General features: G+C 43.1%; 1 protein-coding gene across 3 annotated transcripts in view; it reads right to left on the minus strand.

Annotated features, from left to right (window-relative positions):
* Positions 1–21,157, minus strand: part of MACROD2 (mono-ADP ribosylhydrolase 2) — an 845,829-nt gene extending 824,672 nt beyond the window's left edge. For 2 of the 3 annotated variants that reach the window (XM_030946261.1, XM_030946262.1), the window contains exons 1-2: positions 20,918–21,157; positions 16,942–17,058 (exon numbers count right to left, since the gene is read on the minus strand). In XM_030946261.1, coding sequence (XP_030802121.1) covers positions 16,942–17,058; positions 20,918–20,963 — 163 coding nt within the window. In that variant the 5' untranslated portion in view covers positions 20,964–21,157. The remainder of the gene's footprint in view (positions 1–16,941; positions 17,059–20,917) is intronic. The other variant, XM_030946263.1, reaches the window with a different exon arrangement.
* Between the last annotated feature and the right edge of the window lie 330 nt (positions 21,158–21,487).

A 21,487-nucleotide genomic window follows, 5' to 3' on the forward strand; every position in this document is an offset into this window, starting at 1 on the left:
CAAGGGTAGAAAAATGCATTAGATGGAGTCTGCAAAAACCACACTTGAAAAGAAAATGGGTTAAGTTCATCTGAACCAAGTGAATAAGGGACTGTCAGAACATCTCGCTAGAGGGAGCCCCCACCCAGGACATAAATGTACTCAGCTGGTGCAATGGACAAGGATGGCACAAACCTACAGTATTGGAAAAACAGCCCTGAAACTCAATCACTGCTCAAATAGCCCAAGTTTTAAAGTCTGATACACTTTAAAGTATATTAATTTTTTAAATAGGTCTCAAGCATCCAATTACAGAAATCCCTACAGCAATACCAAAGAGCTTACCACTAAAGGGAAGAGAAAAACCTACAGCTTGAAGAGTTTATTACCAAAAAAACCCACTACGTTTGCATTTTAAAACGACTGTTAATGAAAAAGTAGAGCACACACAAAGTAGTAAAAATAGGTACCAAAGCTCCATAGTATAAAGTGATACCTATGGCAAAGCAAAAGTCTCTTGGCACTCTATGAGCAAAGGCCAATAAGAGAAGAAATCAAAGAGAAAACAAGTGAGAAGGATTGATGGCAGCGAGGCTCACAGACTCACACTGTTATAAGGGAAGTTTGTTAAACAAGTAACATAACACATTTCTCTTAAAGTTCATAAAAACAAGTAGCAGACTGGATTGCAAGTAAAAAAAGCTGAAAATAGCAGAGTTCCATCATTTCTAGCCAGCTTTAGACTCCACAGCTGAAAGAAGTAAATTAATTCCAAGTTCAACAGAAATAAGTTTGCCCACTACCTCATCCTTGCTACAATCGCTACTAGTAGAGATGCATCCCCACAAGGAAGGCTTCTCTAGGAGAATCTGGAAAAAGAATCTGAGCAAGGGACAAGAATCACATTATCCCCAGACAAGAGGGAGCCCCTCCTGGAAGAATCCTCAGCAAATACTTGACTGGGACACTAAACCACTTTTCTTGGGTTGCTGAAAACACAAAGGAAATGAGCAAGCTTTAGGAGCACATCTGACCCTGGAGCAATTCTGCTGCACACTCTGTGCTTCTTCCCTTCAGTGCCCATTTTTCTTTTTTTACTTCAGGCTTTGTTTCCACAAGTTTCCTGTAGAAACTACAAATGATGAACTATTAGCAATTACTAATCTCACATCTAATAGGATTTCTATTTCATTTGTTTCTGCATAGGCTTATGGAGCGTCAAAAAAGACAGATTGTAAGACCTGTAGTATTATGTGTCTGCTTCTACTCCTACTAAGCATGGATGATTGTATAGGAAAGGCAATTGCTTATCTAAATCAAGATAAGCATTATTTCCATATGTTCCATCACCAGGGGAAAAGCACTCACAGATGCACTGCACTACTTCAGATTTGTAGTACAGATTTGCTCTATCACTTCTTGGACTTAAACGAGATCAGAACCTGAGCACAAGGAAGAAACATCTGTTGCAGACAAATCACTTTCTACCCAGCCAAAAATGCACACAACATGGAAGTCAAAAGCACTTGATGATGAACACCAACACCTTCTCCCTGGCTGCACACTCTGCCAATATGGTCTGTTTCAGCTAATTACCAAGTGGCGTAATTGGATTAGCTGAGGACTACAGCCAAGTACCCAACTTCGGAGGCAAACAGACACCATGAATCACAGAATGGATGTGATTCAGTGGCACCTCTAGTGATCAAGTCACCCAGAGCAAGTTGTCCAGGACCCTGTCCTGTCAGAACTCAGTACATTCCTCTGGGTGTCCAGAGTTGCCGAGGACCCCGCCGGGGGCTCAGAGACCCTGGCACACAGCCCAAAACACCTGGGGATTTGATTTTGACCCCTGGAGCAAGTTGCCACCTTTGTATGAGGATCTGAAAGTCACAGAGGTTTGAATAGTATAATAATAAAATTATCACAGGGTGAAAATGTAGATTTTAGGATTTTTGGTGTGGGGGTTATGGGGACAAGATGGAGGATTCTGGGAGTGTCCAACCTTTCTTCTTCTTCTTGGTCTCCATTTTCTGCAGTGATGTTGGCACTTTGGGATTGGTTTAGAGTAGAAGTGCACTGTCTAACACAGGTGGTAGGCATTGGGAATTAAGTGTAAATATGTTATAAGTAGTTTGTAGTATAAAAGGACAACACCACCCCAAGGGTGGTCAGAGTGCCTATGACTGCCCTGCAGAGTGGACCTCCGCTGGGCAGAAAGAAAATTTTATAGATAAGAATTAAGAAACAACCTCAAGACTGAAAAGTGAAGAGTCCAGACTCGTTCTTCAGTTGTGCGGGCCGAAGCAGAGACATCCTATGCATCTCAGGGCAGCAAATATCAACAGACACCCGAGACTGTCCCAGCTGAATCTAAAGTATCTCCAAAGACAGAGATTCCACAAACTCTCCAAGTAACCAGTTCCAGTGTTCAGCTACCCTAACAGTATGTGTGCAGCTTTGCTTTTTAATGCTCAGAAAGAATTTACTCTTTCAATTTGTGCCTTCTACCTCTTGTCCTGTGGTGGTATTTGAGGGTCCCCAGAACAAGGGAAGAGATTAGACTCTTCACTCCATGTTTCAGAAGGCTGATTTATTATTTTATGATATTATATTAAAAATGCTATACTAAAAACTGTACTAAAGAAAGAGAAAGAAGACATCAGAAAGCTAGAAAGGAATGAATAATAAAATCTCAGGACAGGCTCAGAGAATCTGTCACAGCTGACTGTCATTGGCCATTAATTAAAAACAATTCACATGCAACCAATCAAAAATGCACCTGTTGGTAAACCATCTCAAGATCACATTCCACAGCCATCAGATAGTTATTGTTTACATTTCATTTCTGAGGCCTCTCAGCTTCTCAGGAGAAAAATCCTAGTGAAAGGATTTTCATAAAGTATGTCAGTGACATTGTCCTGTCACTGTGTACCACAGAGATGAGTCTGGAGAGATCTTTCACACTCTATGTTTATAAACACTGATCAGATCCCATCTGGGGTATCTTTTCTTCAGTTTAAACTTCAGCTCTCTCAGTCTCTCCAGGCACAGGAGGTGCTCCAGCTCCCTTACCACGTTTTAATCATCTTTGTGGCTCATCTGGTGCATGAACTGCACTTTCCAGTTCTGCACCACTGACCAACCTCCTGAGGTCACACTTTGCCCCATCTTCCAGGGCAGGAGGTCATGGTATCTCCTATTCAAGGTTCTACAGGAGGCATGAAATATCCCCCATCTGAGGGCTATAACTCACCAAACAGCCCCAAGCTCAGTCGCTCAGGCCAGGTTTAACATAGTGATAGGGCTACCAGCAGCCCTCAAAGAAGGTTCTAAGTGTGAGCCTTGACCTTTCAGCCACATTTAAATGGGAGCCATTGAAGACATTTACACATGACAGACAGAAAGAGTGGCATACCATGAGAATTGATCAAAACAGCCAGTCCCTCTGAACAACCCACACAACACTCATGCAAAATGCAATTTTCTTGTGTTACAAGGTCTTGCACAGTCCTTAAACAACCTTTTTCTCAGTCTATCCCACACAGCTCTCTAAATCCCCAAAATAACAAAGCTGAGAGGCAAAAAAACCCTTGAAGTCTGGGAGAGAAAGAGGTAGAAGGAAAGGAGGGAGCCTGCCTTTTTTGTGAAGTTTTTGTAAACTGAGAGAAGACGTGGTATGGAAAGCTAAAGTACCAAATAACAAAGTTTGAGAAAGGAGTAACAAACGAGGAGAACAAGAACAGGAATACATTCCCAATTCTAATTTGTGATGCACCCTTATCTGCAGGGACATGCAATTGTCAATTCATAAATCAGTCTTCTCACTTCAGCAGCACGCACATTGACAGCAAAGACATAAGTAGGCTGAGACCCTTGGGTATTTGTGTGTTTACTTGGAGAGTCAGCATCCAGCTGTCCTGGTTGCTATGCCTGCTGGAGATTTCATGATTTAGGGTCCATGGAAAAGGCTGCTGGTTCAGCTATGACTCAGAAGGAGATGTGCTTTGTCTGTGTGAAGAAACCCTGTCTTGTTTGGTTGGTTTTACAACACAGACCTTCAGAGGTATTCCAGACCCTATAATGATATAGTGGAATAAAAATGCTGTTGGATACGGTATTTTGCTAAGTTCTTGCCCAAGCCTGATTATCAGTACCTCACTCCAAGTGATACCAAGAATTTCAATATAGATTCTTCTCAGTGAATGGCAGCCTGAGTTGTACTGAAGTTCATCAAATGGTCAGCCAAGGTCACACGGAGGCAAGAACTACACTGCATTGCCTCAAACTCAATTCCTACTTTATAACCTTCCTCTACTACAAAGAGTTCATAATTAACAATGGAAGTTCAAAAATGAAGACACAAACATATGACACTGCTTTAGATTACTGTTCATTGCCCCATGAGGATGTTGATACTTGTCTATAAAACTAGAGGACTACAGGTAATTCTGCTTCACTAGATTCCTTCCAAGACAAAGCAGATCCTTTCACTGCAAGACCTGTGTTTTGGCAATATCACAGCATTCATACGACTATTCCTGCTGTGCTCAAGCTGATGCAGTACAACCTGGGGTAGCTATGAGCCCTCATCCAAAACATACCACCAACAGGGGAGCATTCCTCCGTTCACCTTTATAAACTCTCTGGAAAAAATAACTTTTCATGACCAATCAGGTACTTAGTCCTCAGCAGCACCTGTTTTACTTACCAAAATGTGAGAACCCATTTAAATAGGTGAGCACATACAACATCAAGGAGGATTAAAATAAGTTTATAGTGGGGAACCACAACTTCATTACTTTCATTCATTAACTTATTAAGCTGTCAGACAATTTATTCTACATTTTCTGCTTTTTTCATTCTCTACACCATTGCTGAGCAACAACTTCTCTAGCTGAGTATTACAGGCTTTTGTAGTACTTGAAGTAAAGCTTGGAAATAAAATATTACTACCAGAAAACTATGAAACTTGTGCAGAACCATCAGCAAATATTTCATGGCATTGTCATTCAAAAATCTCTCTGCCTGACATAGAGTGACAGCTTACCAGGTGGGAGTACGAACTTTTAGTTTTCTAGTATTTAGACAGGTAGGTAAGGGTTGGGGGTTAGGATTTTTTCCTTTTGTTCTTTCTCTCAGGGAATTTTTGCCCATATGTTGCTAGGAGACAAAAATGACCAGGTACTTGAGAAAGACAAAATAAGCTGCCAAGCTCAGGGGAGGGGGGCAGCTGGCTACTCTCTCTCTTTACTTGGGGGTTCCTGTGGGAAGGGCAGAGGTATCACAAGATTTGGGCTGGGGGAAGAGTTGGGTGCAGCTCCTAGATTTCTCTTGTACTCTTGGCATTTGGAAGGGAAACAGGCTGCAGTCACTGTGGGAAAAATTTGCTACCGCTGCAGGGTTCTGCTTTCTGCCTTGTCCTACCATGACCGGAGTTCTGCTCATAAGAGCGGCCGTTGCACTGGGGCCTTATAAAATGGCTGACCTCACTAAAAAAATGACCCTTCACCATCTGCCCGGATGCCTTGGGGAAATCCCGGGATCTCTGAGCCCCTTCACCCTCTAAGGGAGCCTCTGCTGGCTGTGTTCAGGAGTCAGGCAGCCACTGCCCAGCCCCGCTGTCCCTCTGCCAGTGCTCTGAGTTTTTTTGCTACTGCAGCCACACACCCCCGGCCTGCTGGGACACCCCAGCTGCAGAGTTTCTGACACATCTCCTTTACCATTCCAGGATTTTGCTCATCCCTGCCGTTCCAGCTTGCTGTTTCCAAGTTTCCTGCTACAGCTCATTACACTATCAGGAGAGACACCATGACTGGCTAACCCAGGAGTTTGTAAAGGAAACTTTTTTCCATCTTTTTCGCCAACCCGCCCGCCATTGCCGCGTGAGGGGGACGTGGCCGAGCCCACGCCGCAGCGCCCCCTGCAGGAGCGCGGGGGAATCAGCGCACCCGCCCTGCCCGGCCGTGAGCCAGCAGCGCCCCTGCTGGCCGTGCCCGGAACTGCACCCGATGGGAAAGCGCCACAGTCACGAGAGGCCGGGACTGGGTTTGCGCTGCTGCTTGGTGCTGCTGCCACCGTTGTTGCTTGTTTGCCTTGTTAACCCTCTACTAGTATCCTATACTATCCCTAAACTAGTAAAGGCCTATTATTCCTTTTCCCATATCTTTGTGTGAAAGCCCCATAATTTCAAAGTTATAATAATTCGGAGGGAAGGAGGTCATATTCTTGATTCCAAGGGAGCTTCCCACCTTCCTGGGCAGACATACATCTTTCAAACCAAGACAGTAAGTTCTTATGCAGGTGCAAAAGGTGATGTTTTCTCCATGGAGATATTAGGCTTGGGGGTAGCTCTTACCTTGCAGCATTTTCTTTCCCCTACCCTTGAGATACCAGATGTAATTTGCTACACTAAAGAATAGTGGAGGTTCAATTCAAACAACTTTGAATACTTGAAGACAACTCTACCACTACTCATTTGTGTTGCAAGTCATGCTTGCTTCATTCAAAGACTTGACAAATGGAAATTAATACAAACTCTCAAGCATTTACAAACTCACTAGCAGTCAGCAGAAAGATCTAGCTCTATCTTCTTTTACGTATCTACCTAGAAATCAAAGACACAGCAAATCTCAAAGCCTTCAAGTCAATATAAGAATGTCTGTGTACATCACCTATTCTCCTGGATTTAGTTATTTGCAGCACATTTACAATCCTTCCCCTATAAGAACAGTGGTGAGCACGCAGGAAGATGGGAAAAAACAGAAAGGAACGCTACTTATGCTTTAAATATGACTGACCCATACTCTCAGTGACAGCTACCTGAAGTCTGGGGTTTGTTTTCAGTGGATGTAGATTCATTAGGAAATCCCACCAAAGGACAGCACTGCAACACACAATACATTGCTGGGCAAGCAGTAGAGTACCTCACACAGAAAAAGTTGCACTGAGCACACAGGAATAAATCCAGGGCAGGCTGAACTTCAACTACAAGTCACACCTGTGCAGCAAATGGAAAACAAAGAACTTGGAGCACCTTTACAGTCTAACCAGCCATATCAAGGAGAGCATCAAAAAAGCCCATAATTGCATAAACCAGCCTTTGTGAACAAGTAAAGGGCAGGGTAACACAGGGAGATGTTTTAAAGAAAGACAGAGATGCAACCAGCTTCTTCACATCTACACTTTCTTCATACTACTCTGCATTAGAGATTCAAAAGACTGTGTCTTTTGGACAGGAGCCTTTGGGTAAACTCTAGAGAAGTCTTTTCCAACACAACATTTGATGACCCATTCCCAGGGAAACTATTAGCCCAAAGGTGCTTGCAGAGAACTACTTCCACTCTCAGAAATAATTGTATTGGCTACCTCAGCATGAAGGCTGAGCGGCTTCATTTTCCAACACGTGCATTCTATAGTATCCCATGCCGAAAAAAACAACTGAAAACGTTGGTGAAGGCCTTTGTGACACATTTCTGCAAACATCCCAAGTCAACATGCAATAGCCTGCAAGTCTCAGGACAATCTCTGGGCACAAACACTATGCTTCTCCCTCACACTGTACACTGAAATAGAAAATACTTCTGAATATAATTTCAATGGTTTTTAAAGTTGTGCAAAATCCAAATTTAACATCTTTCTACTGGATTGTTAAGCCTTCTCTCCAGCACAGAAGAGCATTTTCTGGGCATTAAAAAAGAATAAGCAGCACTTCCTACAGAGCTGAGAAATTTTCTCTCAACTTGTTTTCCAAATACATATCAGCTAGATGTCCTCACATGGAGAAAGCCACATATCACTTCACAGAGTAACTACTACCATTTATTTAATGATTGGACTCAATGAACTTAGAGGTCTTTTGCGACCTTAACAATCCTATGATTCTACACTACAATTATTCAGACCCTCGCTGGCTTGTTAAGAGACATTTCTTCATGCTGAGCATGTAGAAATGAATCAAAAAAGGGCATCTGAATAAAAAAGGAAATACTGAATCAAAAAAGGGAAGCCAGGATTATGTTATTTCCAGTGACTGGGCTTTTAACACCTGTGTAATCAAGCGTTCAACTGCACGTGAAGTAAATACAGCTACACACGAAAGTCAGTAAACATGATCCAAACAGAGCTTAAACTGCACCAGCGATCCCCTAACCCCATCAAGGGAGTTAGAGCAGCATCATTACTTCCTTTTAGTGTCAGGTTAGTTTTCAAACTTGTTGCAAGCTTCCCACACCCAGTTGGGTGGTCTACCCTGTGTCATCAGTAATTATGAAGAGCCAGCCAGCAAATCCTAGTTGAGGCGATAGTTCAGCACCTTCATAAACACCTGTCATATCTAAGCTACATCAAATTAAACCAAGCCATACCAGTCTCTATCTGCCTAATCAGAAGAGGGCTCCATCTTCTGCAGAAGGACATCAGCTTTTTCCACCTGCATTTGAAAATATCTTAAAGTCACATAGTCAGGCAACAGATCCACATAAGCGAGCCATGACAAGGGTACAATTTAACAGCTTGGTTTTGGCCTCAACCTAATCATAGGCACATGGCTTCTAATCAGGCTGGCACACTGGCTCACATCTGTCTGCAAAAGACTGTGAGGACATATGCCTCAATCCATCACAAATTATAGATTAGGGCACTAGCCAAGCTACCATGCCGAGAAAAGCTAGAAGACTTACTGAAATTGTCTTTGTACATTAATTTGGGGGTTTGATCCTGCAATCCCCCACACTCAAAAGAAGCTCATCCTTTATATATAAAAAGAAGAATGTAAAAAAATAATTATCAAAGAAAAGACAGAAGCCAAAATATATAACCTGTTACTTTTTAAGACATGTTAAATTATCTTACTCAAGTCAGCCACCAAAATATTCCAAGCTGGAACCTACAATTTTTCTCAGCAGTTTCTGAGGAACAGCACATCCCAACTTAAAGCATCACTGCTGCTAAAGCCATCCTCCCTCACACCCAGAACGAGCCTGCCAGCTGACAGCATACTGCATCATCTTGACTTCCTAACTCTACTAAGTACTTCCTTAGGGACCTCTGTACAAAACTTCAGTGCAGTGACATTCAGCAGCTACAAAAAAAAAAAAAAGGAATGTTTCTCATATTGCACAGGACAGAAGCTTGAAAGTTATTCATCTGGTCAAGATTCAGTCACTAGTAATTAAACATTAAAATTAATCTTTCTGGCAAAGATGTACCTAACTTCCCTTTGTATCTCCACCTACTATCCCTGTCTAAAACCCATCAAGAGCTTGCAGAGCCTCAATAAGGACACCAATTTATCAATTTGTTGTTGAGAGCAGCATCCTTTCCTATGGTTAACTTTTGCCCCTCAAGGAGCTGTCTGACACTGCAGATAAGAGAGCTTTCTCAGCTGCATGCAGAAGAGCCACAAAAATAATAATTCTATCCAGGACTTGTATAAGCTTAATGCTGTATGGAAGTTACCTCGTTAAAAAAGTCACAGAGCAGCAGCTTAAAGAGAAGTCATCATCTTAATTACATCAAAGACAAGTGATTTACTTTCTTAGAGAGAGGATTAGCTACACTGGATTTTGTGTTCTTAATCTATGTAAACAGACCTGAACTTTTTAATAATCATCATCTCAGGCTTGCTGAAAGCAAGAAACTTCTTTGTTTTTCCCAAAAACACTTTAATGCAAACTGTAAAACAAGCATCATCTCTTTGGCAGCTAATCCATCCTATAAAGGTTACTCACATGAAACTCACCAGAGAATTACAAGGTCAACTGAATACATCTTCAGTCTCTTTGTTTACTGTAGTTTCCCTCCACCTCCTAGACTAAACACACTGACTTATCTACTTACATCAGGGATATCACTAACTAGAGATTATTCACCTCCAGGAGCAAACAAACACAAACACAGAGATTATTGCTCAGTTTAAGCTCAAGTAATAAACCTGCACCTGAAGAGTGCAGTGGTTTAGGTTCACCAGTGTGAGTTTCCTGGCCAATGAATGCACCAATTAATGCAGTGCATCTAGACCTAGCCAAACATCAGTGCACCCGCTAGAATTATTTACTCATTTTCTGCTGCAAGGTAAGGATTAGGAAGAGAGCAAAGAAGGCTCAAAACTTCAAAGGGTACAAAGAAAAGTTCACTAACAGAAGCAAAAGAAAAGAAATAGTAAGAATTCAGAATAAACATTCAGACTGCTTCTCCTCCCTCCAACATTTTTTTTCTACTGATAACGTAAAGAGACAAATGTGTTATTTTCAGTCAGTTTACCACTTAAAAAATAATCTTACTTCAGTTCGCTTAGAGGAACTTAGAGTGTCTCCTGCCATGCCATGGAGACTTTTCCACAAGAAACAGCTCTCTCGTGGTTTTAATTGTCACAAATAGCAGCTGCCCAGAAATCGGCAATCGTGAAGTCCCTCCCATTGTTCGGTAGTCTTCCCACAACTACCACCATGGGCCATCTCAGCTTATTGGGGTGCAATTTTAAGGATTAGCTGTTCTAGAATAGAAACAAAAAGTTGTCTTCTTTTATCTCAGGGAACAGAGGTCTTCTTCTTCTACCCCTGGGGCAAGGTTTCTCATCTCTCTCTGTTCAAGCTTCCTGTTAGATCACAGCTACTTCAACATCTGCTTGCTTCAACACTGGTGCTTCTGCTCATGGCTATGGCTAGAATGCTACACCCCCCACAAAGCATTCCATGAAAAAAAAACCTGGTGTATCAGTTGTATCTTCACCATAGCCTTACAAGAGAATTTCAGCCCAAGACTAAGGCATCTCCTCATTCTCCTCCTGGCCCAGCCCGGCCAGCATCCAGTTACCTGTTCAAGGGCCAGAAGCCAGAGAGTTTTACCCGGGGCTTGTTCATCTTTAAATGCCATTTTACAGAGGTATATTCAGCTCTCTTAAGTGATTTAACAGGGTGCCAATATTTAAAACTAGCCAGTTGATTGGTTCTGTCAGGTCCGAAGGAACCTGCCAAGGTCCTTACAGGGAATCATTTCTGTAGCTCATGGATTTTTTTCCTTAACTAAAAACCAAACTATGTGAAACCACAACAAAGGGTTATTCCCATCTCTGTACTGTGCAAGTCTATCTTTGGAAATCAATAGCCAAAGTATGTATTGGGAAAGCCAGAGGGGTGTGGGGGGGTCACCAGATCACATGGTCAGATTTGCACCACTCTGCAACTTTATATCTGTTCAGGACATATCCTCAAAGGGCAGCCAAGAGCCTGAGCAAAGCACACAGGGCTCTGGTTACACCCTCCTGCCCTGGCAGCCTTGGATATCTGCTGCAGCCAAACAAATACCAACTCAGCCTTGAAGTTACTCCACGTTATGCCATGGGCACACAGACTCCTGCACACCTTCAGCACAGACTAAGAACATGGTTTGCCCTTCTTACCCCTCTAATTCCTTTGCTGCTTCCTTAATATGCATATAATATGGACAGAGAGCAGAACTGAGAAAACACATTTTCAGCCATGTCCACAAAAAGCATGTTAATTTCACAAGTATTCAAAATACTTAATTACCATAATCCTCATACAATTCACAGAAACCACAGTTGTTAGTTTTTTCATGGTGCTCCCCTAGCTATTATACACAGCAATTAATAAGCAGTGCTCTCCATGTACATCTAAGAGACACGGTTTTCTAACCTCAAACACACCAGTCTTGAAGAGACCTTGTGATAAGATGTTCAGCATGAGTAACAGTGGTATGCCAATACATGAAAATTAAGGACAAAACTGAATACAGCACAAGTTTAGGCAAAGCTGGAATTCACATTGAGGGCCACAGGTAATAAAAGAGACCCTGAATGGTGGCACACAAGTTATTGCTGTTTTCTGTGTGCACACAGCAGAAAAACTGCTGCACTCTGAACTTCCTCAAACCAAGAGTTTCAGCAGCAAAAGCTTTTTTTTTTGAGCAAAATAGCAAAAATTACACAAAGCTGTCTCAATTTACTTTCATCCTTGCCAGTCAGCTAAGACTCTGTTATAAAGACAGTTGTTACAGTCATTGTAAGAAAAAAAAAAATCACAATGAAAGCTGATGGACTTGGATTTTTGGTGGGGGAATGGTCTTGAAACACACAGGTTTCACAGCTCTTACCAAGAGATCTTGTGATTGTCAAACTGGTCTAACAATCCCAATGTTCTAGCTGAACATAATTTCTTTTTCTGTATAAACCACTGATAATATTGAATGATTTAGAGAGATGCCATTTCTTACTTGTAGATGTCTGGCTGAATTTCACTGCAGCTCAGTAGTGGTGTCACTTTCCAAAGTCTGTTTAACACTCATCACATGGTTTCCTAGCTCCTGCAGGACAGATATTCATATCAAGCAGGGCTGCATGGAGACACTGGAGAGTTACTTGTGTTAGCTACCCATCTCAAGAAATGCTGGTCAGAGCTCAGTGTTACTACACATTTTCTTTTCACCATGCAGCATTTGGACTGGCTCATCTACATGCTTTGTCTCTGTAATCTTGTGTCAACCCACTGTGAATATTTAGAAAGCTACACACTGATAGTACAACAATGCTTTAATTAAATCCGAGCCTTATGATTACACATAAAACCCTCAGTGTTAGATTAATCTGAATAGTTTGAGCCATATCACTTTCTTTAAAAATAGCAGATTAAAAAGATTCAGAGACTGCCAAAACATCTAAACATATTTCAAGACTTGTTTAAAAAGACAGCAGAGGATCATTTAACCTTAACTAAAAATAAACTCCATTATCGCGTCCTTTCATTCTAATTTCATCCTACGAAAAGCAGTTCTTACCACTAGCAAAGATCTTTAAACCACCACCTGAATTTGCTGTTTTCTTGGCATCACTGTCACACCAATGAATTCCAGGGCTGTGAGAGTCAGCAGGACTATCACCTGCCTGGAGTTAAACAATATCACTTATTCCATTTTCTGAATTACCCAATTAATACAACAAAACGTTTTTCTACCAGTGACACACAAAATTCAATGACAACAAAATTCCCAAGACCCTAATTTTTAAAAAAGCTTTCCAGAAAAGTTTTCAGAAGTCATCTCTCAAATTCACCACTGCAGAGTAAAGATATCTTGAGGAATTAGTGTGTACCCAACAAAAAGCTAATATATGTATTTAACTTCAAAATACACTCTAGTTGTTAGTGTACATGGTGGCATTTAATTCACTGAGCAACATAAGCTCCAGCTGCTGTACAAGATGAGTGCCTAACAATGTGGTATGTAATAAATAGCATTGAAACACAGGGATATAAATTCCAAAACTTCATAAAACAAGTTCATTATTCCCACGTTGTCAGGAAGACACTCTGTTTCAAAGTACATGAGAAAACAGATGAGATGTATGTGCTTTTGGTCTGTCTGAAGAATAACAAGTGGGGAGAATGATACCTTGCAATATATTCACACTATCCAGCCCTCTATGGAAAGCTCATTCTTTGTTTCCAAAGCGAGCAACTCCTCATTTCCTTAATAAACAGTTAAATCAGAGAAGACTTAAATTTACAGGACCACTTCAAGAACAAAAGGTTTGTCTTCCTACCATCCCCTCTTGACATTAAAGAGGGCCATTTGTCACTAACTTTTCCATTTTCCTTCCACTGCTGCAACACTTGATCTCTGAGATCCACCTGTGCAGCCTGGCAAGCAGCACACCAAAAATCACAGGTGTTGACAGCACAGCCCTTCTGGAAAGGAACATACCCACATCAGATTGCTTCCCTTAGTGCAGAACAGTGGGCATCAAGCTCAGTCTTTGCATTCCACGTTGTGCCACCCTCTTCCCAAGACCAAGACTTAACACAAACATTGACAAAATTCCATGCCAACATACACCAAGCTAATTTCTTATGGCTAGTCATGTCCATATGAGAAGACCTGCAAAAAACGTAGGGTTTTTTTTGTTGTTGTTGTTTGTTTTTTTCCACAGAGCAGCATTTTAGAAGGTACTGCTTTTTGAGTTTCCAAATATTTTTTAATAGCTTTGCTGCTACAAAGAGACAAAGCCCTTGCCAGCTGCCATTCAGTATTCAGTAACTTCACTCCTCAGGAGCCTTTACATGGATGTGCATCCCTCTGTTATGTTGCTCTATTACAAAGACTTCCATCCCCACCAAAACACTGAACTTCCACCAAGCTTTGCTGGTTTTCTCCAGAATTTAGTTCTGAACACAACTTCTGTCAAAAGGTAGAAGAGGGGTAGGGAAAAACTTTCTTCCACAAACTAAGGTATGTTCTTCCAACTTGCCAGTAAAGAGCACCCATGAAGTACCCTGGCAGTGAGATTGGTTCCTTCCCAATATGAACCTCTTAGGTCATTTCAGTTTGCATCATTCTGCATACAGACTTTTTAATAATCTGCCATTAGACTTACACATAACAAAAATGGATGCCTAACTGGAACTCCCCAACACCCTCCAGTGAGCCATTCACATTTAAAAACAGGCACTGTGAAGGTTTTACATTGTACACACAATTTTTCCTAACAGGCAGTATAGAAACTTGTGCAGTACTGAACACCAGTTGAGCACTGAGTGTCCATGGGGATGGCTGCCAGCTCAGATGCTCTGCCCTTCTCCTACAGCTTCTTACTCCAGCAGCTGATTGATTGTGCCTGCTTCACTTGATTTGTTCTTGGTTGCTTCCTTGATTTCTCCTCATCACTCTCCCTGAACAGCCACTCTACGCTTTACTAATCAATCTGTCATTTTTTTACTGTATATGGTATTGGGAGTAAATTGTAAAGAATTTTTTTTCCAAATTCCCTATCAGTTTTTGTTTTGGCTTGACAAATACACAGAAGATTTTATTTTCACCACCACCCTCCCTCACACCCCTTCCATTTGTCAGTGCAAGCAGCCACCTTTCACTTGAAGGAAATATCAGAACTTGACCATGGTGTTGACAGATCATCACCAATTCCATCACACCTCAGGCTTCATTTGCTCTCTCCAGAATCTCATTCAGGCTGCACCTGTTGCCCTCTGTATGTCCCATCAAACAGAGCAAAAGTTCTCATCAGCAATAAGATTTAAATTCTAGTTTTTCTGTAATTCAGCTCAAAATGACAGCCTTTAGACACACTTGATACCTTCAGAACGGGGTCAACATTTAAGAGAAATAAAGTTTGGAACAGATGCAGTCACAGTCACATTAATACACATATTTCTTTTAATTGTCCTAGTCAATTGGAATGTGGAAGCATTTCAGCAGCCCAACCTTCCAGAAGTTCACTATTACACATGGCTTACTTACAACAAATACATCAAAGAAAAAGAGTGACTATGGATATTTTCTCCTGAACATACACTGTAACAAAACCTTCAACTAGCAGAGAAGTGTTCCAGCACAACTTTTGCCTTCCAGCATTTTTTGCAGTGTACTGGGTACTAACAGAAAGAATGCAAGAGCAGCTACAAGGAAATAAATTCACCGCTGCCATGATCCAATACCCACATATTAGAAACTGACATTTTGCTTCTGCGAAGTGTAACAGCAATCACAACGTAAATCCACACCTTGTCACTTTCAGCAGCCCAAGTAATGCAGCATCTGTGAATTTCAGTGCTTTAGAGAGAATCTGAGAGTAGCTGGAAGAAAAAAAAACCCATAGTTTGGGCTAGGAGGGATAAAGAGCCTCCCAGTTAAACCACATGCCATACTGTATAGTCCCACCTACCACAGACCTCCAAAATCAACTTGCAAGAAGTCAGGTACTCTTTTATATTTTTATGCAGCCTTTGTTTTCTAGATGGAGAGACTTTCTGATGTTGCAAGATATGAATGACCTACTCAAATGGGAGAAAGAGGTCTATGGGTACTGATGTAACACAGCTACTCAGCAGGGCTGAAGAGCTCAGCAATCTCTTGACATATTTTCACTTTGAAAATTATTCCAGATGCTTTTAGGAATAGACAATGGTAATAGCTGCTTTTGACAAGGACATCTGAAAAATCTGTGAGCTCCTTCAGATTGTGCTAAAATAAGTGTTACAGCCTGCCAGTTTAAAAACAGCTGATCAGCTCCAGGCCTCATTGCACCTGGACTATCACCATAAAAACCATGTTCACCTGCAGCCATGAGGTTACTCTACACACCTCTTCACCTCTTTAATGACAACAAAAGGGTCAGAAAATTAGTCCTATATCTGTAGAGGCAGGAAGCACTTCAGATCTCATAGTCAGATGCTCCTTCAAAAAAACACAGACTTCAGTCAAGTAGGATAGCAAGACACAGCAAAAAAAAAAACAGAAGAGGAGAAGGAAACCAGCTCAGAAGCCATTCCTATTCCTCCACACCGTTGTGTGAATGAAAGGAAGCTAGACAATGAACAAGGCACTGTTACAGAATTATTTGCAGAGCAGAGAAGTCTGTAAGCAAATAGGATTCACATTTTTGGTTAGTTCTCACTGCAAGTATTTAGACAACTCTACTGGTGATCACAACCATGATAAGGCTACACACACTAAGGAAATTGGAGTTAATCCTGGCCAGACTGATGTTCCTCAGCCCAAGAAAGCAGGCAGGACCAAATGTAAGGGAGACCCCATCTTCTCCAGTTCCTGGATTCTTAGAAATAACTCAACTTGCACACCTACCTTGTGCTTTTGGGTCACCTGCAGCATTGTTTTGCCCAGATTCCCCATATCATTATAATCAGTAAGTTTAGGCATGCCTGACTGCTGGAGTATCTGCAAAGTAAGACTCATGCAGAGAGATCTCTTTCACACACTTAAGGGTTAGTGACTCCTTTTGGGGATACCAGCAGAGTTCTGGGACACCAGTGAGGCTTTAAGAAATCTTGTTGGGTTTTTTTCACCCCTGTCCCAATTTTAGGCTATCACTGTTCAAAACAACACAGGTTCTAAGTCTTGGCCTTCCTACAAGTAACTTCAGACTGAGAAAACAGAGTGCTCTATATTTTAAGACTCCCTCACTTCACTTACCATCATTTTCAGTCTTACTTTTTAAGTCTTCCATCCATGTCGGAATGGTTTTTAACGCAACATAATCCCCCAAGTACTCTTTGCGTCTTTCTTCCAAGGTCATCTTCAGCAAACGCTCTGTTCAGGGGAAAGAGAAATAAAAAAAAATAGTTTTGCAAGCTTTCATACATTGTTGCAGATGAGCCACAGTGACCAACGCACTGCCCTTGATGAACGCCACTTGAGGGGATCAAGCATGAGTGATGCAGTGAGTTACAACAGGAGCTGATCATGGTGCATTTGTACCACTGCACACCCCTATTTCTGGCTATCCCAGTTAAGTTAAAACCTCTTCCCCACACTCTGGGCTCTCCAGGCCTCCTCCCCACATCACTGCTGTGCTGCTTCTTCCTGCCACTTTAATTCCTATCTCAGAGAACGGCAACTTTAGTAGGGAATTGTTGTTTTATAGGGAGTTTTTTCAGGTATGAAAGTTCTGTAGGTTTTGCATTTGTAAACCAGAACTAAAAAACCAAAAGTTCAAGTAAAGGCAGGGAGTATGGTGGGAAATTAATAAAATGCTACTACATACCAAAAGAGAACAGAGCTACAGAAAATGTTTCATTAATTGCTAGATGTCTGGGGTGGTAAAAAGGCAAGTTTAGCTTTAGAGATTTTCATTTGAATATTAATAGGATGCACCTGGTTACTACACTAAATACATATGGACAGTTGTTTTTTTTTCTACTGAGAATGTCACCAACTCTTTTTTCAGATGTTTAGTGAAAAGTAAAGCCTCAAACACCGCATAAGTATGACAGCAACTGCCAACTTCACTCTTCTTCAGACCCTGCTATAAATGGACTTTCACAGAAAAAAAAAAGCCATCCCAATGACCCAAAATTGCAAGCAACCCCAGCACTTCAGCTCATTTTTGCAGTCACATCCTCTTTTCCCTCCCTACCTCATCAAGCTTAGTATTAGCTCAGCACAAGATGAAGAGCTTTTTCCCTCCCAAAAGAAGAGGCGAAAAGAAAAAGACCAGTAGAGAACATTATGACACCCATACTCTACTCAAATGTCTCAGTCTGTTTTTACCAGTAGCACTGTGCTACTTTAACCACACTAACAGTTTTTCTTGACATGCTAATCAGTAATAAATGCTCTTCAATGACTGGAGAATTTTTAGGGGTATGGAGAAAGGCTAGACCTATATTATTTGCATTTTACATAAAGGACTAGGCAGACATAAAAAGAACACCTTCATCCCAAGTAGAACCAACAAAAGATAAACACGGAAACTGCTTCTCAGATCAAATCTTAAAAAACCAAGAAAGAAGATCACTGGGGTCTGGTCTGTGGTTCTTTTGTGTTTCTTCAAAATAAAGTTTCCTAATTATGTAGGCTGCAGTCAGCACAGTCTAATAAGGCAAGTTTTGAACACAGCCTTCCTTAACAAAGTAAGTTCATTTTGGTATTTTTGACAGTATTACGAATTTCTTCAGTTGACAAAAACATTTCTCTCTCCTTATTCAGCCAGGTACCTCAGTGAGATATTTACACCTGCCATTACAACTGACTGATGAGGGTCACCATCCTGCACAGCTGGATACCCATCCCAAGCTCCAGGCATAGCAAACTCCAAGTATGTGACACGCACACTGGAAGCCCTGCAGGTGGGCAGAGCATGTCAGTTTTGAGGGACTGACAAACAGAGCCAGTCTAGGTGCCTTTTGCTGAAGAGGTGACAGAGCCACTCCTGTGCCTTCAAAACACGAGTTTTTCTCTATGGGAAGGTTTTACAAAAGTTTGCTGTTGTGAGTCAGCAGTAAGAACTTAAATTGAGTCTTACAAACCTCCCAGAGGATGCTCCCAACAGCCTTCACTGCAAGCACAGTTTTCTGCCTGTGGCAGAAACGTGGGAAGTTTGCAGGCAGCCCAGTCCTGTGTCTGAGGCTCTGAAATCACCTCTGCTCCTGCTCCGTTTCAGCTGTCCTCATGGAAGATCTCCCCTGAGAGGATGTGGACCAAGCCTTAATTACCAAGAAAGTAATTAAGAAAAGCAAGTGTATTGTCAGTGGGTTTGAACTCAAATGTAGCAATCGGTGCTTTTTTCATTTTAAGAAGTGCTTCAGAATATAAAAGGCTGAGAGCAACTGCACTCAGAGCTTCATAGGAAGAAGAGAGCCAATGAGCACAGCCAGCTTTGCAGGGGTTCAGGGGGGCTTGTCAAAGGTGAAGGCAGACCTGACAAGACTTGATTTGGGTAAGAAGGAAGGAAGCCGGGCTTCTGTAGTTTTCCTCTCTAGTAAATGAGGTACCTGAAAAGAACAGTCCCACAGGCTAAAAACTGAAGGGAAATGCCAGCAATGAAGAGAGAAGCTTCTTCTGCCCCCCTCACTCAAAAGTACTCGGGGCCAACATCAGCATGGTGCTGGCACAGTTACTGGAGCAGAAGACTGGCAAATGCTCTTCATTCTCACTGGGCAAAAAGACAGGGAGCTGTGGCCAGCTAGCACTCAAAAATGCATCCTGGATGGAAAACCTTCAGCAGCACTGATTTGCATTCAGTAACACCCCCATGCTGATGGAGACCACCATCCTCATCACAGACTGAGACACCAAAAGTGTGCCACAGCTTCAGACCATCTTTACTAATGGTTGGAGTTCACCTACCAGGCTATGGAATTCACACAGACAGCAACAGAGCTGAAACAGACAAGTGGGAGTAGTAATAACATTCACTAGAGCCTACCAGTAACTTCTCCCCATCTGCCCCTTGTATGTTTCAAAGGTGAAACATACAGCATTAAGGGAAAAGTCGGTTGTAATTGATCACACATAAACAATGCTTGAGACAATTTAACTGTACTTTCTTCACTGAAAACAGAAACTTCCGCCAGGTAGAAATTTGTTGCCTCACCTTTACCACAGAAACATGGATTGTAAGATGGTTTGAAAGAAAAAGACTCACTTCATTTGAGAGGAGTTTGACAGGAGGAACTACATTACAGAAAAATAAATTCATTTCTGTTTTAACTATTTTTCCTTAGAAACATGCACCTGAACCCTGTTCACTGAATTGGTCTTCAGCCCTCTAAGCTTGAAACAGTCACAAGGGATAGTGGAAGGAAAAAAGAGAAAAAATATGACCCTCTCATAGGAATTTCTTGCTCTGCTCATCTATTACTACATTATTTGGAACACACCGGGCAAGAAGCTTTCCTCCTCACAGATATAAACGTCGCACTTCCACTCTGTGAATTTTTTTCTTAATTTTTACATTGGTCTCCCCAGATCAATACAAAGTTCAAACAAAACAATGCATCAAATGCTCGGCCCACAGTTTTCATGCTGCGGACTTTGGCTTAGGGGCTTTATAAAACTGAGAATACACAGGTCGGGGTCCTTAAAATATAAATAAATAGTTGAAAATATGGGACGTAGGGGTGCTCTGAGACTCCCATACCCCGAACATTTCACCCCGGCTGAACGACGCTAGAATCCAAACTGATTACACCAATGATCCCAATAAATCACGCTTCCCCTGAGAAAACAAACCCACTGAAAGCAGAAAAAGCACGTTTCGAGAGCATGTGCCCAACTTTTCGGCCTGAAACACTCCCACAAGGTGACTTGGGGGCGGGCAGCCCTCCGGAGAGGGCTTGTTTACCGCCCTCCCTCCGCCCCGGGGCTCCGCTCCTCACAGATACGCCGAGGTGTGAGGGGAACATCCCCAATTCCCGCACGCCCGGGCTGCCATGAAGGCTGGCTCGGCCAGGAGAGCCCAGGACGAAGGCAGAGAACACGGAGTTCCCCCTTCCCCATCCCGTCCCCTCAGCCGCGGCCGGCGGCAAGCGCTGCCGGACACCCGCCGGCGCGGCGGCGGCTCTGGAGGCACCGGGACCACCTCCCTCCCTTCCCTCGCTCCCTCCCGGCTCAACGTGGGCTTAAAGGCGGGAGAAGCGGGCCCGGCCACCGGCAAGGGCGATAATACCTTTCTCCTCCCGCCACAGCTTTTTCCGCTTGTTGCCGGGGTACATGGTGGTGTGGCTGGCGGCGGCTTTGAGCTGCAGGTTCCCCAGGCTCACGAGGGGGTGGAGGAGACGCCGCGCCAGAGCCAGAGCCGAGCGGTACCGACGCCCCGCGCCGCCGCTGGTGCCGCTGATCCCGCCGGGTCCGGGTCCGGCTCCGCGCCCGCCGCACGGTGCCCGTCAGCCGGGTCACGCCTCGCTCTACCCCGACACCCCCGCAGCGCCCGCCCCGCTCCCCGCCGCCCGTTGGCTCCGGCAGCCGCCGCTCAGCAGCCACCTCCTCCTCCTCCTCCCGCACCGACCAGGAGGAGCCTGAGCGCGGTGCCGCCGGCCCGGCTGGATCAGGGGGAGTGTGTGGTGCGGGGACACGGCGTGGCGGGTGCTTGGGTGCGACACTGCGTGCTCTGCGCGGTGCTGGCGCTCGGAGCCCCCGCGGGGCGACAGGGAGGGAGGGAGCGGGCGGACACCCCGGTGCCGTCCCGCCCCGCCGCCGCCCCTCGCCCGCCTCCTCCGCCCCTCTGCTTCCGGGTTGC

Source organism: Camarhynchus parvulus, chromosome 3, assembly GCF_901933205.1.
Source record: "Camarhynchus parvulus chromosome 3, STF_HiC, whole genome shotgun sequence".
Classification (NCBI taxonomy): Eukaryota; Metazoa; Chordata; class Aves; order Passeriformes; family Thraupidae; genus Camarhynchus; species Camarhynchus parvulus.